Raw genomic sequence first — 16,082 nt, forward strand, 5'->3', positions numbered from 1 at the left:
TTCTTCTCCTTTCGGCTTTTCCCTTCAGCGGTCGCCACAGCAAATCAGTTGCCTCCATTTGAGCCCGTCTTCTGCGTCCTCTTCTCTTACCCCAACTACCTCCATGTCCTCTCTCACTACATCTATTAACCTCTTCTTTGGTTTTCCTCTGGGCCTCCTGCCTGGCAGTTCAGAACTCAGCATTTTTCTACCAATATATTCACTATCTCTCCTCTGGACATGTCCGAACCATCTCAGTCTGGCCTCCCTGACCTCCCTGAGTTTTGTACACCTTTCCTTTCATTTTAGCTGAAACTTTTTTTTTCACCGTTTTATCACACATCACACATAGATATATATCATTAGTAAAGCGTCATAATTTTCGAACAGGATAAACAGATTCAGGTAAGATGATATCTACTTATGTGGCAGGCAGGGATAATATCAGGATAGGATGGGATGGGTTGTCTTAGACCACACCCCCTGCTTTCAAAGGGGGCTCTCAGCAGTCGACTACAAATAAATGAGTCTCTTCCAGCGAGCTTCAGGACTGCAGCCTCCTCTGCTTCTGTCTGCAGCCATCAGGTAGGTGGTCAGTTTGTACTGCAGATGGGGTCCTTAACATTTAAACTATATGCTGTCATTTTACTCATTTGACAGGCTTTGCTACTCTCCGAGGGGGAGAGCCCGAACAGATGACATGACCACTTGATGATATGACTATTGTACATATTTGTGCATTTATTATAGTGTATATTATTTTCTTTTTATTGTCTATTGACTGTTATTTTCATCTTTATTATATGGGTATTTTATTGTGCATTCTGCTTTTATATGTATGGTGACCTTGAGTGCCATGAAAGACAGCTATAGATAAATGTTATTATCATTATTATTCATTTTAATTACTAATTAAAAAAATCAGACATAACTGAGAAAGTTACAAGAAAATCTGCAGCTTTGTATGCATCATCTTTCACGTGACATTAATATTGACGATTACCTTATCTCTCCTGTCAATTTTAGCATGACTGAAAGTCTTTGGAACAAAGGTATGTATTCTTCCAGCAGCTTCTGCCTTGATGGACACTTCCCCTCTTTTCAACCTGACTCTGTGTCCTCAAGTTCTGACGCATTAGGTGTTTTTGAAAGTTCACACAGAGACAGCGTGAAAATATTACCGGAAAGGCATTACAGTTCTGGAGATACTGGTTCAAGTTTGATGCGCTCCACTCAAAAGGAACACGGTGCACCCAGAGAGAGCAGCGCTGGACATTTATCAACTAAAAGATACCCTGCACACGGCTCTTCCCGTCACCAAGACTGGAGCTTTAACAGTGGTCATCAAGCAAAGCGTGCCAGAGTAGAGAACATCATCAAGGGCATGTCTTGTACAGATGTGACAGCCAATCCGCATGAGGAGCCTGACTACACCCAGGAAGATGAAACGCTTCAAGAGCTCACTACCCATCAGACCCTCTTGGAACGAGGCAGATCTGAGGACATGAGTCCGACTCAGCAGGATGAGCATCTCAGACAGCTCCGGACAAGGTTCTGTAACACGGATGAGAGCACAGATAACAAGAGGGAAGAGAAATCTCCCAGCTTAAACAGTTCTCCAGGAGCTTCCACGTTTGATTCATTCACAGATCCTTGCAGTGAGTTTGACGGCAGCTCAGCTAGAAAATATCAAGGATGGAAGAAGGTGAAGCTGATGGACTACTTCCAGTCCAAACCAGAGCGGATAAAGCTGATAGCAGATGTTTTAAAGTATGAACTGTCCAGAGCTGTGAGTAGGAGTGTTGACACGATCTTCAAAAGCATGCCGCTTCTACCGACGTCACCAAATGACTCAGAGAATTCAGAGACTCTTACTCCCTTTCAGTCATCAGTGTGTGTAGAGAACACACTGAGATATTCTTGCTGTGGTCCTGCAGATGTGCACGTCCCAGATGTCCAAACAGAAGCTCTGTCTTTGGTTGTCCCTAAGCATGAAGTTGAAAAAGCCAGTAACTTTGACCCTCAGTCCAGGTCAACAGATCCACATCATCCAAAATCTCCAATCTCTTTCAACCACGACTCTGCTCTGCAAAGAGCACCGGAGAGGCGTCACAGTGCTGACGGTCAGTGTGCTCCGAGAGCCTCACAGGAAAAATGCTCCGAGCCTGGTCAGTCGAAGCTCGACATGCACTGGAACGCAGGCAAAGTCAAATCAAAAGTCAACTCCAGGTCTGTGAGGAGCCCACACAGTCACCCTGTGTCACTGGATCCAATGCTACTGGAGAGCCTGTGTCTCCCTCATATGAAGATGGAGCCTGACAGCTTGATGAAAAACAACTTGTACATGCTAAATGTATCCTTCAGACGTTTCTGTTAATGATGCTGCCCAACATTTGGTCTCTCTTTGGGGTTTGAAACCTAAGTATGTAGTATATGATTGTTTTCGCTCTTGAAGCAGCTGCATTTACATCCAGTATTTCAGTTTGAATAATCATTTTCTTTATCTTTAATCCAATATAAATTTCTTGTGATCTCCCACATTTAAAAATAAATGTTAGTGAAAGCTGTTCCATTATGTCCAGGATGAGTGTTTCTTCCTTAATACTTGAGTATTGCAGGAAGGTCTGACAACAAACCACCTGAAGAAAGCAAAGCTTATGTTCTTCTACACTCGATACCCGAGCTCACTGGTACTGAGGACGTGTTTCCATGATGTGCAGGTAAGAAAATATTTGTATAAATCAATGCAAACAACAATTTTTGTAGACTGTTATTTTAAGTATACTAACTGAAAAGAGGAGATGATGAAACATTGCATTGTGTAAAAACCTTAAATGCACTTCAGCAGCAACAGTGTTGCTTTTTCATTTTGAAAACCCAAAAAACCGAAACCCAATGAATCAAGTCCATCAAGGCTAAAAAGAAATGTTACCGCCATAAATTTTATTTTTTGCAAAGTACAAGATGTAATTTAAAAAAAGAACACACTCCACAATGACACATTTGAAAAGTTTCATTTTATTTTCTGCACAAACTTTAAATCTGCACTGCAAAAATGGCCCAGTAAGATTTATTGCATTAGAAACACATTGTTTGAACATGGTTACATGTCCTCGTCTCACTCACCTGCTCCGTGTCGTCCCCAGTTCACGCGCTGCATCACCTCCCAGCTCATCAAATGGTTCAGTAACTTTAGAGAGTTTTACTACATCCAGATGGAGAAGTTTGCCCGAAACGCTGTCGTGGAGGGAGTGGTCGATGTGAGGCATCTGACGGTGAACAGAGAATCAGAACTTTTCAGAGCTCTCAACATGCACTACAACAAAACTAACAACTTCCAGGTGAGGAGGAAACTGATGACGAGTTTCCAAAATAATGATCACTTCTTTCAATTGAGTCAGTCTGTTTAGAAGCAGGGATCTGAATTCCTACTCGGCTATTTGCGATGTTTCCTTTCGGTACCATCAGTCAAAAGTTATTTATCAACTTGTGCACTCTCATACCTGGAACTGGTGCATTTCTCAACAGTGTTAAAGCTTATTTTTAACTCTATCTACAGCTGAGAGTCAGATTTGAATAGATTGGAGGGTTTATAACTTTTACCTACCATTTTAAATTGAAACATTTATTAAACTTTTCCACCAATTATTTAGTCTCTGGGGAATCATGATACTCGTCAGTGTTAATGAAGTTATACCACAGCTTTGACACGTTAAATTTGTGACATTCACGGAGGCTTATGTTTAGGAACCTATGGGAAGAAGGAAGAACAAATAAGATGCAAACTGCTGTAGGATTTTTGTTAAGCCAACCGAGTTAACCTGCAACTATTGATTTTAAATACGTCATATTTGTTTAATATTCTCCTAGTTTTTAATTATATTGCAGAGTTAAAAACAACCCTAAGCGTTTTATGAGATGGTAGGGACCAAAATGATATCAATCGAAGCAGGATGGAAGATGTTTTTGCAGCAAAATGGCAATTAATGTTAACATTTGAAGAAATTGACGTCAAAATAAATACCGGCAGCTCTTTTTAAGCCTTTAACAAGACTTGATCATGTCATTCCACTTAAATAATAGCGTGGACAGTCTATACAGACAAACCAAGGTATCCTCAACTTTGACTGTGTACAGAAAGTGTATAAGGACTGCTTATACAAGATTTCTTTATTTTTTTTTCGGGTTGGCACCACCTTGTTATAAGTCCTAAGAGTTTTTATGGCTTTGCCTATTTTGTCTTAAATATCTAAGTAGTGATCCATTTCTGTGGAAGCAGAGGTAAAACGTGCCTTTATACACTTCCTGTTCACTTGTAAAGTTGAAATGACTTTGGTGTCTCTGTTCAGACCCCATCCATATGATCAACGACATTGTCAAGCCTGTCTAAAGAGGAGGGAGAATTGGGTGTAGGACGAGCTCTCCCAACCCATAAAAACAATCTCCTACAGCACATACAGTGCTCATTCAGGAAGTCTTTGGGGCTGATATATCCTGTTTATCATATGTGCAAATCCTGCTCACAGATTAAAGTGACTATATTATGCTTTTGCATGTCTTATCTTCAGTGGAATTATGATAACTTACTGTACTATTTAAAATATGACTCGAGGCTTGAAAAAAGAAAAGGTTGTAGTGTTCCTGTGCAGGATATATTTAGTTTTCAAAGTGCTGAGGACAAAACCACGAAGGGTGTAAATTAGTTTATATTGTCATAGTCTCCAGGCAGAGCATTTATGACTGTGCAGAATCACTCAGGATGTTTTTCAACCCGGTGTCTTTTCCTCTGTTTATTTATTTTTAGAAGTGTAATTTAGGATTTCCTTAATTTTTTATTAATAAGGCATGAAACAATGAGACTGAAGGTGAATCTCTGTGGTGTTTAAACACGCAAAGTTTGAGAGTCTCAAGTGTGGCTTGAAGATGCCTGTTGAGAAAATCCTCATCACCATTAATTTAGTCAACATTGTAATCACATTATTTTAAATCTTTTAACTTATGACATATATTGCATTCATCAAAGTTAACATGCAAATGCTGAAATTTCTACAGTAAACTTAAATTGCGGAGCAAGTAAAATTTTACACTAAATCAAAAATATTTAGATCAACAGATGGAAAGCTGGTAGAGCTGCTGAAAAAATAGCTGAAATGTTTTTGGCCACAAAGAGCAGTGACTATTACTTGGAAAACACTCACCCCTGGTCAAGTGGACTTAAGTGCACACAAGATGGTAAATATGGCTAAACAATTTCTTTTTCTCTCGATCACATTATTTTTAATTGCTGTGAAAATGAAATTAATTTAAAATTTGAGTAATTGCACAGCCCTACGTTGATATCTTTGCGATATAATGAAAACGTGTCCGACCACAAGCCATTAGCTCGGCCCATCGGCAAGCTGCAGTGATTCAGCTCATCAAAGGAAGAAGAGAGGTGGGGGGGCAAGAAAAAACCCAAAACAACCTCCATCCAGTTCTGATGGTTTTAAAGAAAACCCTCTACCTCTGATTATGGGGCTTTGCAGCTCTGAATAATTGCAAGAGTTTGAAAGGATGTTGGGTACCAGGGAACTGGGATAATATGGTCACTTTAGACGTTAAATCGTTAAAAAAAAGGGGGGGTAAGACTCTTACTTCACCAGAAAAAGAATTCAAATAAAAGCTGCACAGGAGTTTGTCTCAATGATGACACTGACATGTTTTTTTTTTTCCATTTTCTTTCTAATACTTGAATATTGATCACAGATAGCATTATGTCATTAAAAATAATTAAATTCTAGAGATTAATATTTGGATGTAAATTTTTCTTTTAAATTAAAACATCTTGTAATTCAATATTTATATTTTTTTGCTTTTTAAATACTGAATAAGTTAAAATTGTAGATTCATGGAGAGAGGGTTGGAGTTGGAGAAAATGTTTCCTACAATAAAAAAAACAACACATTTGTTGTGCCTCCAAAGAGGGTAGCGTAAAGAGCCTCGTTCTGCAGACGAGGGGGTGAAGCTGTCAAAACTAAAGGTATTATGGAAGAAAGGAAAGGTAGGGATCATTGAACATTAACTCACCACTAAATGGGTGGCTCAATCAATATACAATGATCCCCATATTAAAATGTCCAACATTACAACATATATAAACATATTTATGGGCTGGCATAAAAAGAGTTTTGGTTTTCTATTTCACATCTATGACCTCTGTACAGAGCTTCAAAATTTTATGTTCTTTTTCAGTTGAAATTATATTAAACCACAAACTTGTGCATAATTGGGCCATTGTTTTATGAGTAACAGCTGCACTGCAGTCCATCATGTCAAACAACTATCATCACTTTAGCTACAACTATGAAAAAAAGAACAAAGAGAGCATTATCATTCTTATTTTAAACACAATACAGACAGCTGTGCTGTTAACTGTACCGCTGCAAAGGGCCTAGAGTTGGCCGGGAAGGTTGGAGGGTGAAGGTGGCTGGTGCTGCAGGACGGCTGGGGGATAGCTCGTAGCTCGTAGGCCCCAGCCGCTGCTTCGGTCCAGCCACTTTGGCCCTGGCCAAGATACCTTCACCCCTGGTGCCTTCCAGGCCAAGCTCCAGGGATCCAAGGGCCACCTGCTTGGCAGCAGATTGAATCAGAATGAACAAAATAAAATATCTAAATCGTGGTAAGATATGATGGGTGTGATTTAACCACCAGGCTTGTTGGTTCTGCCTGTCCCTCCAGTTTTATCTTAATCAGGGTTGGACAGTTGGCTCCTGCCAGCAATCCTGAAGGTGGTTTTACGGAGGCTTTGTCCAGTTCTCTATATAAAATATGAGACTTCACCCCAGCTGGCATGGACAGAGCTAAAAAAGACAGTTGCAAAAAGATCAAGTCCACCACTGTAATTTAAGTGGATTTCCAAGAGGGAGGGAATCCTCAATGGCCGAGTTTAGAAAACATTTTATTACCTATATTAAATCAATTCTAGGTAATTTAGTCTGAGCAGGTTATGGCCTCTAACCCCCCCAAAGATGCCATTGTTTGGGTTTTAACTTCCCAAACTGTCAAAATATGACTGACAAACTAACGGTGGTTGAGAAAATTTAACATCTGCACACTATATGATGAAGTTGTGCACTGTAGTCAAACTTGTTCATTATTCATTATTTTTGGGATTTCAATTCTTGGGTCTCTTTGCACAGCCCTGGTTTCTTTTTTGGATTAAAAAAAATACTTACCATAACTTGAAGATTAGAATCCATACGTCTAAGTTTGTAATGCCAATTTGTAATTTCTCTTTTCTGTCAGAGACACAAATCGAGTGAACATAACAAGGGCTGTTGTGAACATGCAATATTTAAAGGAGCATGAGGCAGGATTTATGAAAAAAATGCGTATACGTTTTAAGTTTTCTAGTAATAATGTCAGATGAAGCTTTCCAAACCAAAAAGAATGAGCCCTCTAGCGTATCTCTCCGTTGCCTTGAACAGGCTGTGTGCTGCAAAATGTGCTGCAATTCTGGGCCCGAATTTCCCGCGCTGTCTTGCGGATGTGACGTCAAATGACGCTGCATGTGCGTTCTCCCGTGCCGGCTTCGCTGTTGGCTGCAGTAACCCCGAAGGTCGTCGTGGCGCTAATGAGTCTCATTTCTTATTCTTGCCTCATGCTCCTTTAAATTTTTTTTCTCCATTTGGATTCACAGGTCCCTGTGAGGTTCCTGGAAGTAGCGGAGATTACACTCAGAGAGTTTTACACTGCCATTTCAATGGGCAAAGACCGTGATCCGTCCTGGAAGAAAGCAATCTACAAGGTGATCTGCAAATTGGACAGTGACGTACCAGCCGAGTTCAAAACTCATCACTTCAGTTAATATCTAGGTTTGTGCCACAGCAATTTGTCGGGTGGACTTACTCATTTTCTGTACGTGCAATCTGTTTTAAATGTAGACTCATCATCTGGTGCCATAACGTCTATTGTCACAAGCCAGACTGATGGTTTAGTATGTACCGGCTACATCACAGCTGCCTCCAGCTGTTGCATCTTTAGACAGTCTGCTATTTTAAATAATACATAATCTGCATGACTGATCATGTTTTAGGATTTCCGTGTCTTTGAGCTGCAGAAAACTTTGTTCTTAAGCATTTTTCACAAGCATAAAATGGAGACCACACCGAGGTAGCAAAATGTTTAATATCCAGTAGAGCACATCAGTGACATGTATGTAAATACAAATACATATACTTCACAAGTAACTTAAAAATGACAATTAAATTCCTTTTTTGCAACATTCTTTAAGACGGCACCACGCTTCTCTTCCATACTTACAACAGGGATCCATCTGTTCCTTTCCAGGCCGTCCACAGAAAAATTAAAGAATGCAGTCATCGGGAGAGATGGGTTTCATCCTTAGTGACGGCGCTCAGCTCATCTTCAGCTTCTCCAAGATGAGCGTTGATTCAGATTTAATTCCTCATGCAATAATCTAAATTCTAGTTGGTCCGGTCCTCAAGTTCCCCGTAAGTTGTCGATAAAAGGAGTTGTTGAAAAAGGAGATGCCTGCTTCCGAAATATAACCACAAACTGTATAAACCATGGAAGTAGCTACCAGGTCTGAAAAGGCCTGTGGCTTCTTCATTTCACTGGACTCATGGATCGTCAAGAGACTCGTATCCATATAACACAGAATATGTATTCATTACATTAATTGACGCTATTCATATTATTTATTCATTCATTGGTAATTACATATTAAGTATATTATACAAGATATAAGTACTACTATTGATATGTACTACAACGGGTGGTGTCTATTTACATTAAAGTTTTGACTGGAGGAACAAAAAACCTGGTCAATGTTATCATTAATGTAAATGAATTACTTAATGTGCTTAATGTTAACTTAGAATTCCTCCATCTCATATGAATATTGTCATTTTTTGATTTATTTGAAAGGTAGAAAAAAATAATTTAAAGCTGTGTTCAGTGCTTTCCTCAGAACCAGTTCTGTTTGAATCACCAAGGGAGTCGAACAAATCTTTACTGGTTCAGAGCAAAGAACTGTGTGTGTCGGGGTCTGGGGGCAAAACTTTGGAAACCAGGCAAGCTCTGGTTTCTTTTTTGAACCTTTTATTTCTCAGGAAACAGAGCCAGTACACCACCTAGCCTGCCTCAGTCAAGACACCATGATAAAGATTGATACATAAAATAAATACAACTCCAAATTTGCTGTGGAAGTTGAAGCAATAGTGGAAGACCATTATTTCAGTTATTCTGTTTCTCTTGCTGCTTCAAGATTTAAAAAAATATCAGCTGGTATTTGTGAGCATTGCCTAATTCAACCAACTTTGAATGGCCTTAGCACCAGAATCTTAGTCAAGGCGTTTGAAGAATCAAGAGTTCCAGCAGAAAGGGTCAATTGGCATCATGACAGTGTACCATATATGGACAGACCATGATGGGTGTACTGTTAAGAGTATTTGCTAAGAAGAATAAAAAGACAGTTTATAAAGCAGAAAAATAAGGCAGGTTTCCATTAGCAGGGATCTGGGGTACAGATTGGAGCCTGGAACAGGACCAACCACCTCCCCAGTCTTTCAGCTTTGCATCTCCATTTTAGTGACGAACCCGGTAGGATCCACCAAAAACCACCACTTCATAACATTTGGTGCTGGTAGTAAATCACTTTCATTGTTTGACAATGGCAAATAAGTACAATAGGAAGATGACAAAGGAGGTGAAAAAAAAAACTGTACTAACCAGATAAACAATGAAGATGCTTCATTCCTCTATAAATAAAATTGATTATTATTATCATTGGTGTCTATCTGTTTGCAATGCTGGAAAGGAAAGGAAATGCTGGTCATCTCTTGCCTACAATTTGTCCAATGGCCACCAGGTCAACATGACCACCCCATCCTGTTAGGTACTTCATTTGCACTGAATTACTCAAGGTAAGACAAGGCAAGGTAAGGTCATTCCTGGAAAGGGAGACATGCAACAATGCTTTGTAAAACCACTCTGGACACCCTATAAAGCACAGGTGTCAAACTGAATCCATGGAGGGCTGGTGTCCTGCATGTTTTAGTTGTTTCACTGCATCAACACACCTGATTCAAATTAACGGTCGGCACCACCTTGTCATCAAAGTCTGGATAGTTCTGTTGATGACCAAGTTCCTTGTATCACGGTTTGATTAAAAAAAAAAAGAAAAAAGAAAAAAGGGACAGATCTAAAACATGCAGGACTCCGACACCCCTGCCTATCGACTGCTCAAATCTATATACCGGTACTTGAAGTTTGTGATGTCTCTGCAAAGAAGTTTGATCATATTGACACTTTAGCTTAAACTGTCAACTCAAAGCACAAAAAGATAAAGGTTTTGTATGCTGACAGGTCTTGGTTACTCAGCTTTAAATACGAATGCAATAGGACAATGCAACATGCCTGCAAGTAAAGTTCACACTTCGTTGCTTCGTACTGTGACATGAAAACAGCATCCATACTGATGTAAATTAAATCTGTAAAGATGTTTTTTTTTTTATGCAACATTAGTTGACACTAGGCAACCAAAATGTTGAAATTACCTGTAACAATGTTAACATACACACAAACAACTTTTTTTTTAAACTACTGAACCTATCATTTAAATAATCACAATCAACTGCAAATAGTAGACATACATGTTTTTAAAGATTTGACTTTTGAATACAAATGTTATCAAAATGAGAGAGAATACCAGTCACATCATGAAGAAACCAGGTATAAATAAATTCAACCACCAATGATCTCAAGTAAAAAAGGTACTTTGCCAAACCCCTGGACATAACCCATAGTCTGATTCAAAACTACATAATATTGGCAAGGTCTTTGTCACTGTAACTTTATTCATGCATCTGCTTTAACAGCTTCTTTCTCATGAAACCCAACCAACAAGTCTTGAAATTTTGATCAAAGTTTTATTGACTCTTTCAACTTGGTTTTGACCAAAAAACGCCAATACATGGATACAGTAGATGAAATATAAAAACAGGGAGGGGAGGAAAAAAAAAAAACAACACGAATGAATGCATGACTAACAGTAGCGCCGACTGAAAACTACAAATTTAAAAGTGAATAGCCAAAGGGAAAAAGGTGTTTCCTCCATCACTAATAGTGACCTGGCTAACAATTTGACAGCAGCAACAAATCTTCTTGAATGCTTCTCCACCAGCGAGCTGCAACAGGTTCACATTTGGGATCCCTGTGGAGAGGAGAATTGTTAATTTTCTGTCCAATTCCTTTACCGAATCAAAACAAAATCACATTAGCCTATTTTACACAATTATTAGTTATCTTGTTCCAGAAAGCTTTTTTTGTCAGATATTTTTTACCAAGCATTAGCTATCCTTTTACAAATTATTAATAATGTCAAAATAAGAAAAAATTGCAAGTGTTTTCAATCAACCGCAGTAAATAACTTTGGAAGGAAAATCATTTAAGAGAGGAAAAAAGGTCAGTGTACACTGACAAGATATCATATTCAATATTTTTGTAAGATAATCTGATCGTTTATTTGATATAAAGTGCAGGTAGGAAAAAATTTGCCCTGAATGTCATTAAAGGATTATTTCAGATATTATGAACTGCAGCTGTTCCAGGTGTGATGTTTTTTCCCCCTATTGTTGATGGTTAGTATGCCACAAAAACATATAACCCTTTATAAAAAGAGGTTCGGAGCTGGATTCATAAAGAATTCATCACTTTTGCAATATCAAACGTAAAACCTGCAGCTATTTTAGTGATAAAGAACAGAATAAAAATACACATACCTCTCGAGTAACCAAAATAAGGGATGCAATTGTCTTCTTAGAAATACTTTGTACGGTTCAGAGCTCTTTGTGCCAGCGCGCCGCTCTCATCCGTTATTCTTTCCCAGTCCGTTTGACCCACCACAAAACCGATAGCACGCTTTCGATCCGCATCCTTTTGCTCTTCAAGGTCGGCCCATCGAACCTTAAAAAAAAAGGGGAGAACAACCAATGTGTACCATTATGAACATGAAAATGATCAATAACCATTTCAGATAATCTATTATTTGACACATAAAGTTTCTAGATTTTACGTTTAACTTCATCTTCCCTCTCTGACAGGTACATGTACAGACGACAGGCCATAACTGTGTAGCAAAGCTTCCACATTTACCCGTTTCTTTCCTGGTTCGGACATGCGTGTGGCATAGTCGTCCGGCAGCTGAAGATAGTCCTCCAAGTCCGACATTTCACCTTCACGTTTCCTCTTCCCACCGCTTCCCAGACCGTCCAACTTGTCTGCATAAAAATAATATTATTGATCAGGTCAATTATGCCCAGCCATAAAGATTTTAACCTCAGCATCTCACAAGTAAATTTAAGCAGAGCTCTTAAACAGACTATTCAGTTTCTGGGCTTTTATCTGCTGAGGTCATTGGTTTTCAGACAGTTTATTTCAGCATGTTAATTTTAAAACCTCTTAATTTAGATGTAAAGCATAAATGCTTAAGCTGCCGTCAGCAATTTCATAGAAAAAGTAAAGGTAACATCTGTCAACAATAATCACCCTGTGACTCAATGTGAGGGCCGTTTATGCCACTTATATACACCATTAGTTGCAAATAATTATGACTGGGGTTGAGCCATATGTAGAATTAAGACAAGGTTTTGACAGAAGTGCTTCCTCTCTGTAACTTGAATGGCAGCACGAAGAAAATCAAAGCAGGTGGTGCAGTGGACGTCAAAGTAGCAGCAGAAAAATCCTGCTGCAGCAACAGATCCAAAGTATTTTTGTATCTTTAGCCATGTCATTATCTGGCTTAACTGGACCGCAAGAGAGGGAAGTCACAGAACTGTTGGCATTACATATTAGGAAAGAATCATGTAGACCTTGAAGGTTATGATGCTGAAAACAATCTCACTTCATAACTAACCACCAACGACACCACCTCAAATGAAAACACAAGACTCTCTTTTTCTGACCATACTGCCCAGCTCTAAACATTAAATATCAAAAAACAAAAGAACAAAGACAAGTTTGTATGTTTAAAAATCATCAAACTAATACAGAAATATCAACACAAAAGAGAAAAATGTTAGCTTCATAAAATAAAGATGAATGAAATGGAATACCTACCAAGTTTGGCCTCAGATGTGTCCATCTCCCATTTGCTTTTTGGAATATAGCCCTACATTAAAGAAACACTGCAATGGTTAAATATCTGGACGACACAGGGGTAAAGACAGGGAAGGGAAAGCAGGGAGAGGGACCGGCTGAAAAGAGAGGATATCTGATTGTCAGAGATTAAAAGACAACAAGAAAGACTGGAATGAAACTGCACTGTTGACAGTATTTCACAAACACTGGCATGCAGAACATTAAAGTGTAACTGAAAGTTGAACTCCCATGTTTGCCTTTGAACATATGATCATGTAATCAATTAGAATATATATGACTGAAAACAGACACGTGCAGCATGCGTCTGTGTTGAGGCTTCATCATCATTGCTAGTTTGATGCAACAGGATGTGGTTTCGGTTGCAGTTCATCAGCTGGCCACGGCGAGTTGGTGTCGAAGCGTCAGAGAACGCAGCTTAGCTGAGGGGCAGGGAACTTGTGCGAGCCATACGACAGCTAAAAGCAGCTGAAACGATATTTGAAAACGAGAAGTCCCGTTGCGGACGTCCACAAGCATTTTGGCAGCTCCTCCGGCATGGATGAGCAGAAAGAGCGGGGAGCGTTACAGACGTCTGCTGGGACCCGTGGACAGTCACGTAGGCGACACCAATGTGCCTTGCCTGACCTGGCTGCTCGCGGGGCCCGAGTGCTGGCGGTGATCTAGCCAGCTGCGCTTGTTCCCAACATAGCAGCGCGCAGTACGTGAGGGAAAGAGGCTTTAAAATCACTGGTCGTCTCTTTGTCCAGTTTTTCTTATACAGTCTATGGAATGCACACTGCAGGAGTAAATTGACTTCCGTGTTAGTCTGATTTTAACAAAAAACCGTCAGTACCACTGAAAAGATGTGATATAGTTGCATGTTTTTTAAAGGAGCTTGAGGCAGGATTTATGAAAAAAATGCGTATACATTTTAAGTTTTCTAGTAATAAGGTCAGATGAAGCGTTCCAAACCAAAAAGAATGATCCCTCTAGCGTATCTCTCCGTTGCCTTGAACAGGCTGTGTGCTGCAAAATGTGCTGCAATTCTGGGCCCGAATTTCCCGCGCTGTCCTGCGGATGTGACGTCAAATGACGCTGCATGCGCGTTCTCCCGTGCCGGCTTCGCTGTTGGCTGCAGTACCCCCGACGGCCGTCGTGGCGCTAATGAGTCTCATTTCTTATTCTTGTCTCAAGCTCCTTTAAAAAGTTATAATCAGACTATTGTAATCATTACACTTTTCCAACACTGTGAAGCGACTCCCCTAAGACCTGAACTTTAAGCTTGATTCAGTTTTGCAGTGATTTTTGTCCAGTTTCAAGCGTTACGGCAGGTCCCACCAGGACCCCTTCAGAAGAACAGGACTTTCAAACTGGATGTTCAGCTGGATTCGGGAGATCATGAGTTTACCTCAAGTTTTCAAGATCAGTGAGAAACAAGTGGTAATCAGTATTTCCCACCATGTCCTTTCTGCTATAATCCCTATGAAAAAAAAAAAGGTTAAAAAAAACTAAACAAAAAAAAAAAACTGCTTTGTGGCTTCAAAAATAAACCTCTCCTCCAATAGTTGAGAACCACTTGTTTATCCAGTTTCCATGGCTCAACTTAACTGAGTGCAAAAAAAGAAAAAGAAAAAGAAAAAGAAAGAAAGAAAAAAAAACAAAAAAAAAACATGGGCCGTATCTTAAACGAACAGGACTGCATCTGACGGGCCTCTTTACCCTGAATGACCGTGATGCTCAGCGGCTGGGGCAGCGCAGCAGAAGCACGATGCTTCCCTGTGAGGGAGCTGAGGTTCAGAAGAGGAAACTTAAGTTTGATTCATCCCTGATAGATCATTGCATAGATTACAACTTGGCCTATATAAGTTCCACGTGCTATAAGCAGTTACATTTGTGTTTCATGAGCAAACAATAAAAAACAAAACTGTTTGTTTTCATGGTACACTCTGGTGTTGCTTTTTAACCTGAATAAGTCATAATAAACATACAAATTCAGGATTAAGTCAACATGAAAGTTCATAAAATGCATACAAGTATTGGTTGGGATGTTCTTTCCTCCTTTTTAAAGATTCAAGCAATTGCTGAATCACAGTGGGTGAAGGCGGTGTATCTACAACTGAACAAGAGCTTGGAAATGACATTTTACACATTTAAAAAGCATCTTTTAAGGAAAAATACATGCAGTCTATTTGGCAGAAGCTGCGTCAAACTGCAAAAGGTGGATGAGTGTAGCAGGAAGCAAAACACAGGAACAATGTGGAGAAACCAGTAGATTTAGAAACAAAAAAAAAAAAGAACTGCACAAACTGGTAGATAGAGAGTAGAGAGGATCTATTACTACATCAAAATAAATGAACAGGTAAAGTATTTTTTCATCAATAATTTAGAAGTTGTAGAAATTAAGGATTGTCAACTATTTAAGAGTCATGCTAACACAAACTTCTGAAAATGAACAAAAACATGACAGAAGGCAGTGGCATCACATGTCTAAGTCTGATTTATGCTTAACCGTTGAACTGACGCAGTTATGATGCAGAGCCTCTGCAGACGTTCTGCATCACCCAACGTGCACCTCAAAAATCTTTGGGCTACGCATCAACACGATGCAGACTGCAGGAGCTGTGATTGAACAGTCGTACTGCATCATTTCATGTGATTTCCCGAAAGATCTTTACAAAACTCAATACCCCCCAAGCATTTTGCCAGTGAATTAGTTGGTGGAACTTCCACCTCAACGTTGAACTTCGTTGAACTAAACAACAGCGTTGAGCTGATGTAATTCCCTTTGCATCAAGTTAACGGAGAAGCACAAACCAGGCTTTAGTGTTTAAGTCGAGAAATGTTAATGTATATGCTGGTATGAATACCAGCACATACATTAACATGTATATACTTCTTTTATACAACCCATTTCCAAAAATGTAAACTGGAAGCTGTGTAAAATATAAATAAAAATAGAATTA

At 39.3% G+C, this 16,082-nt stretch overlaps 2 protein-coding genes across 2 annotated transcripts in view; one reads left to right on the top strand and one right to left on the bottom strand.

Annotated features, from left to right (window-relative positions):
* The first annotated feature begins 1,006 nt into the window (after positions 1–1,006).
* Positions 1,007–7,825, top strand: LOC133464802 (prospero homeobox protein 1-like). Its single transcript, XM_061746988.1, has 4 exons — positions 1,007–2,332; positions 2,598–2,699; positions 3,126–3,320; positions 7,658–7,825. The coding sequence occupies exons 1-4, from the start codon at positions 1,007–1,009 to the stop codon at positions 7,823–7,825; spliced, it is 1,791 nt and encodes a 596-aa protein (XP_061602972.1).
* Positions 7,826–10,890: 3,065 nt separating this feature from the next.
* ylpm1 (YLP motif containing 1) overlaps positions 10,891–16,082 on the bottom strand; it is a 30,597-nt gene continuing 25,405 nt past the window's right edge. Inside the window, exons 20-23 of the mRNA XM_061746989.1 lie at positions 13,099–13,150; positions 12,136–12,260; positions 11,763–11,946; positions 10,891–11,194 (exon numbers count right to left, since the gene is read on the bottom strand). Coding sequence (XP_061602973.1) covers positions 11,800–11,946; positions 12,136–12,260; positions 13,099–13,150 — 324 coding nt within the window. The 3' untranslated portion in view covers positions 10,891–11,194; positions 11,763–11,799. The remainder of the gene's footprint in view (positions 11,195–11,762; positions 11,947–12,135; positions 12,261–13,098; positions 13,151–16,082) is intronic.

The sequence above is a fragment of the Cololabis saira genome, chromosome 18, assembly GCF_033807715.1.
Source record: "Cololabis saira isolate AMF1-May2022 chromosome 18, fColSai1.1, whole genome shotgun sequence".
In the NCBI taxonomy this organism is placed as follows: Eukaryota; Metazoa; Chordata; class Actinopteri; order Beloniformes; family Belonidae; genus Cololabis; species Cololabis saira.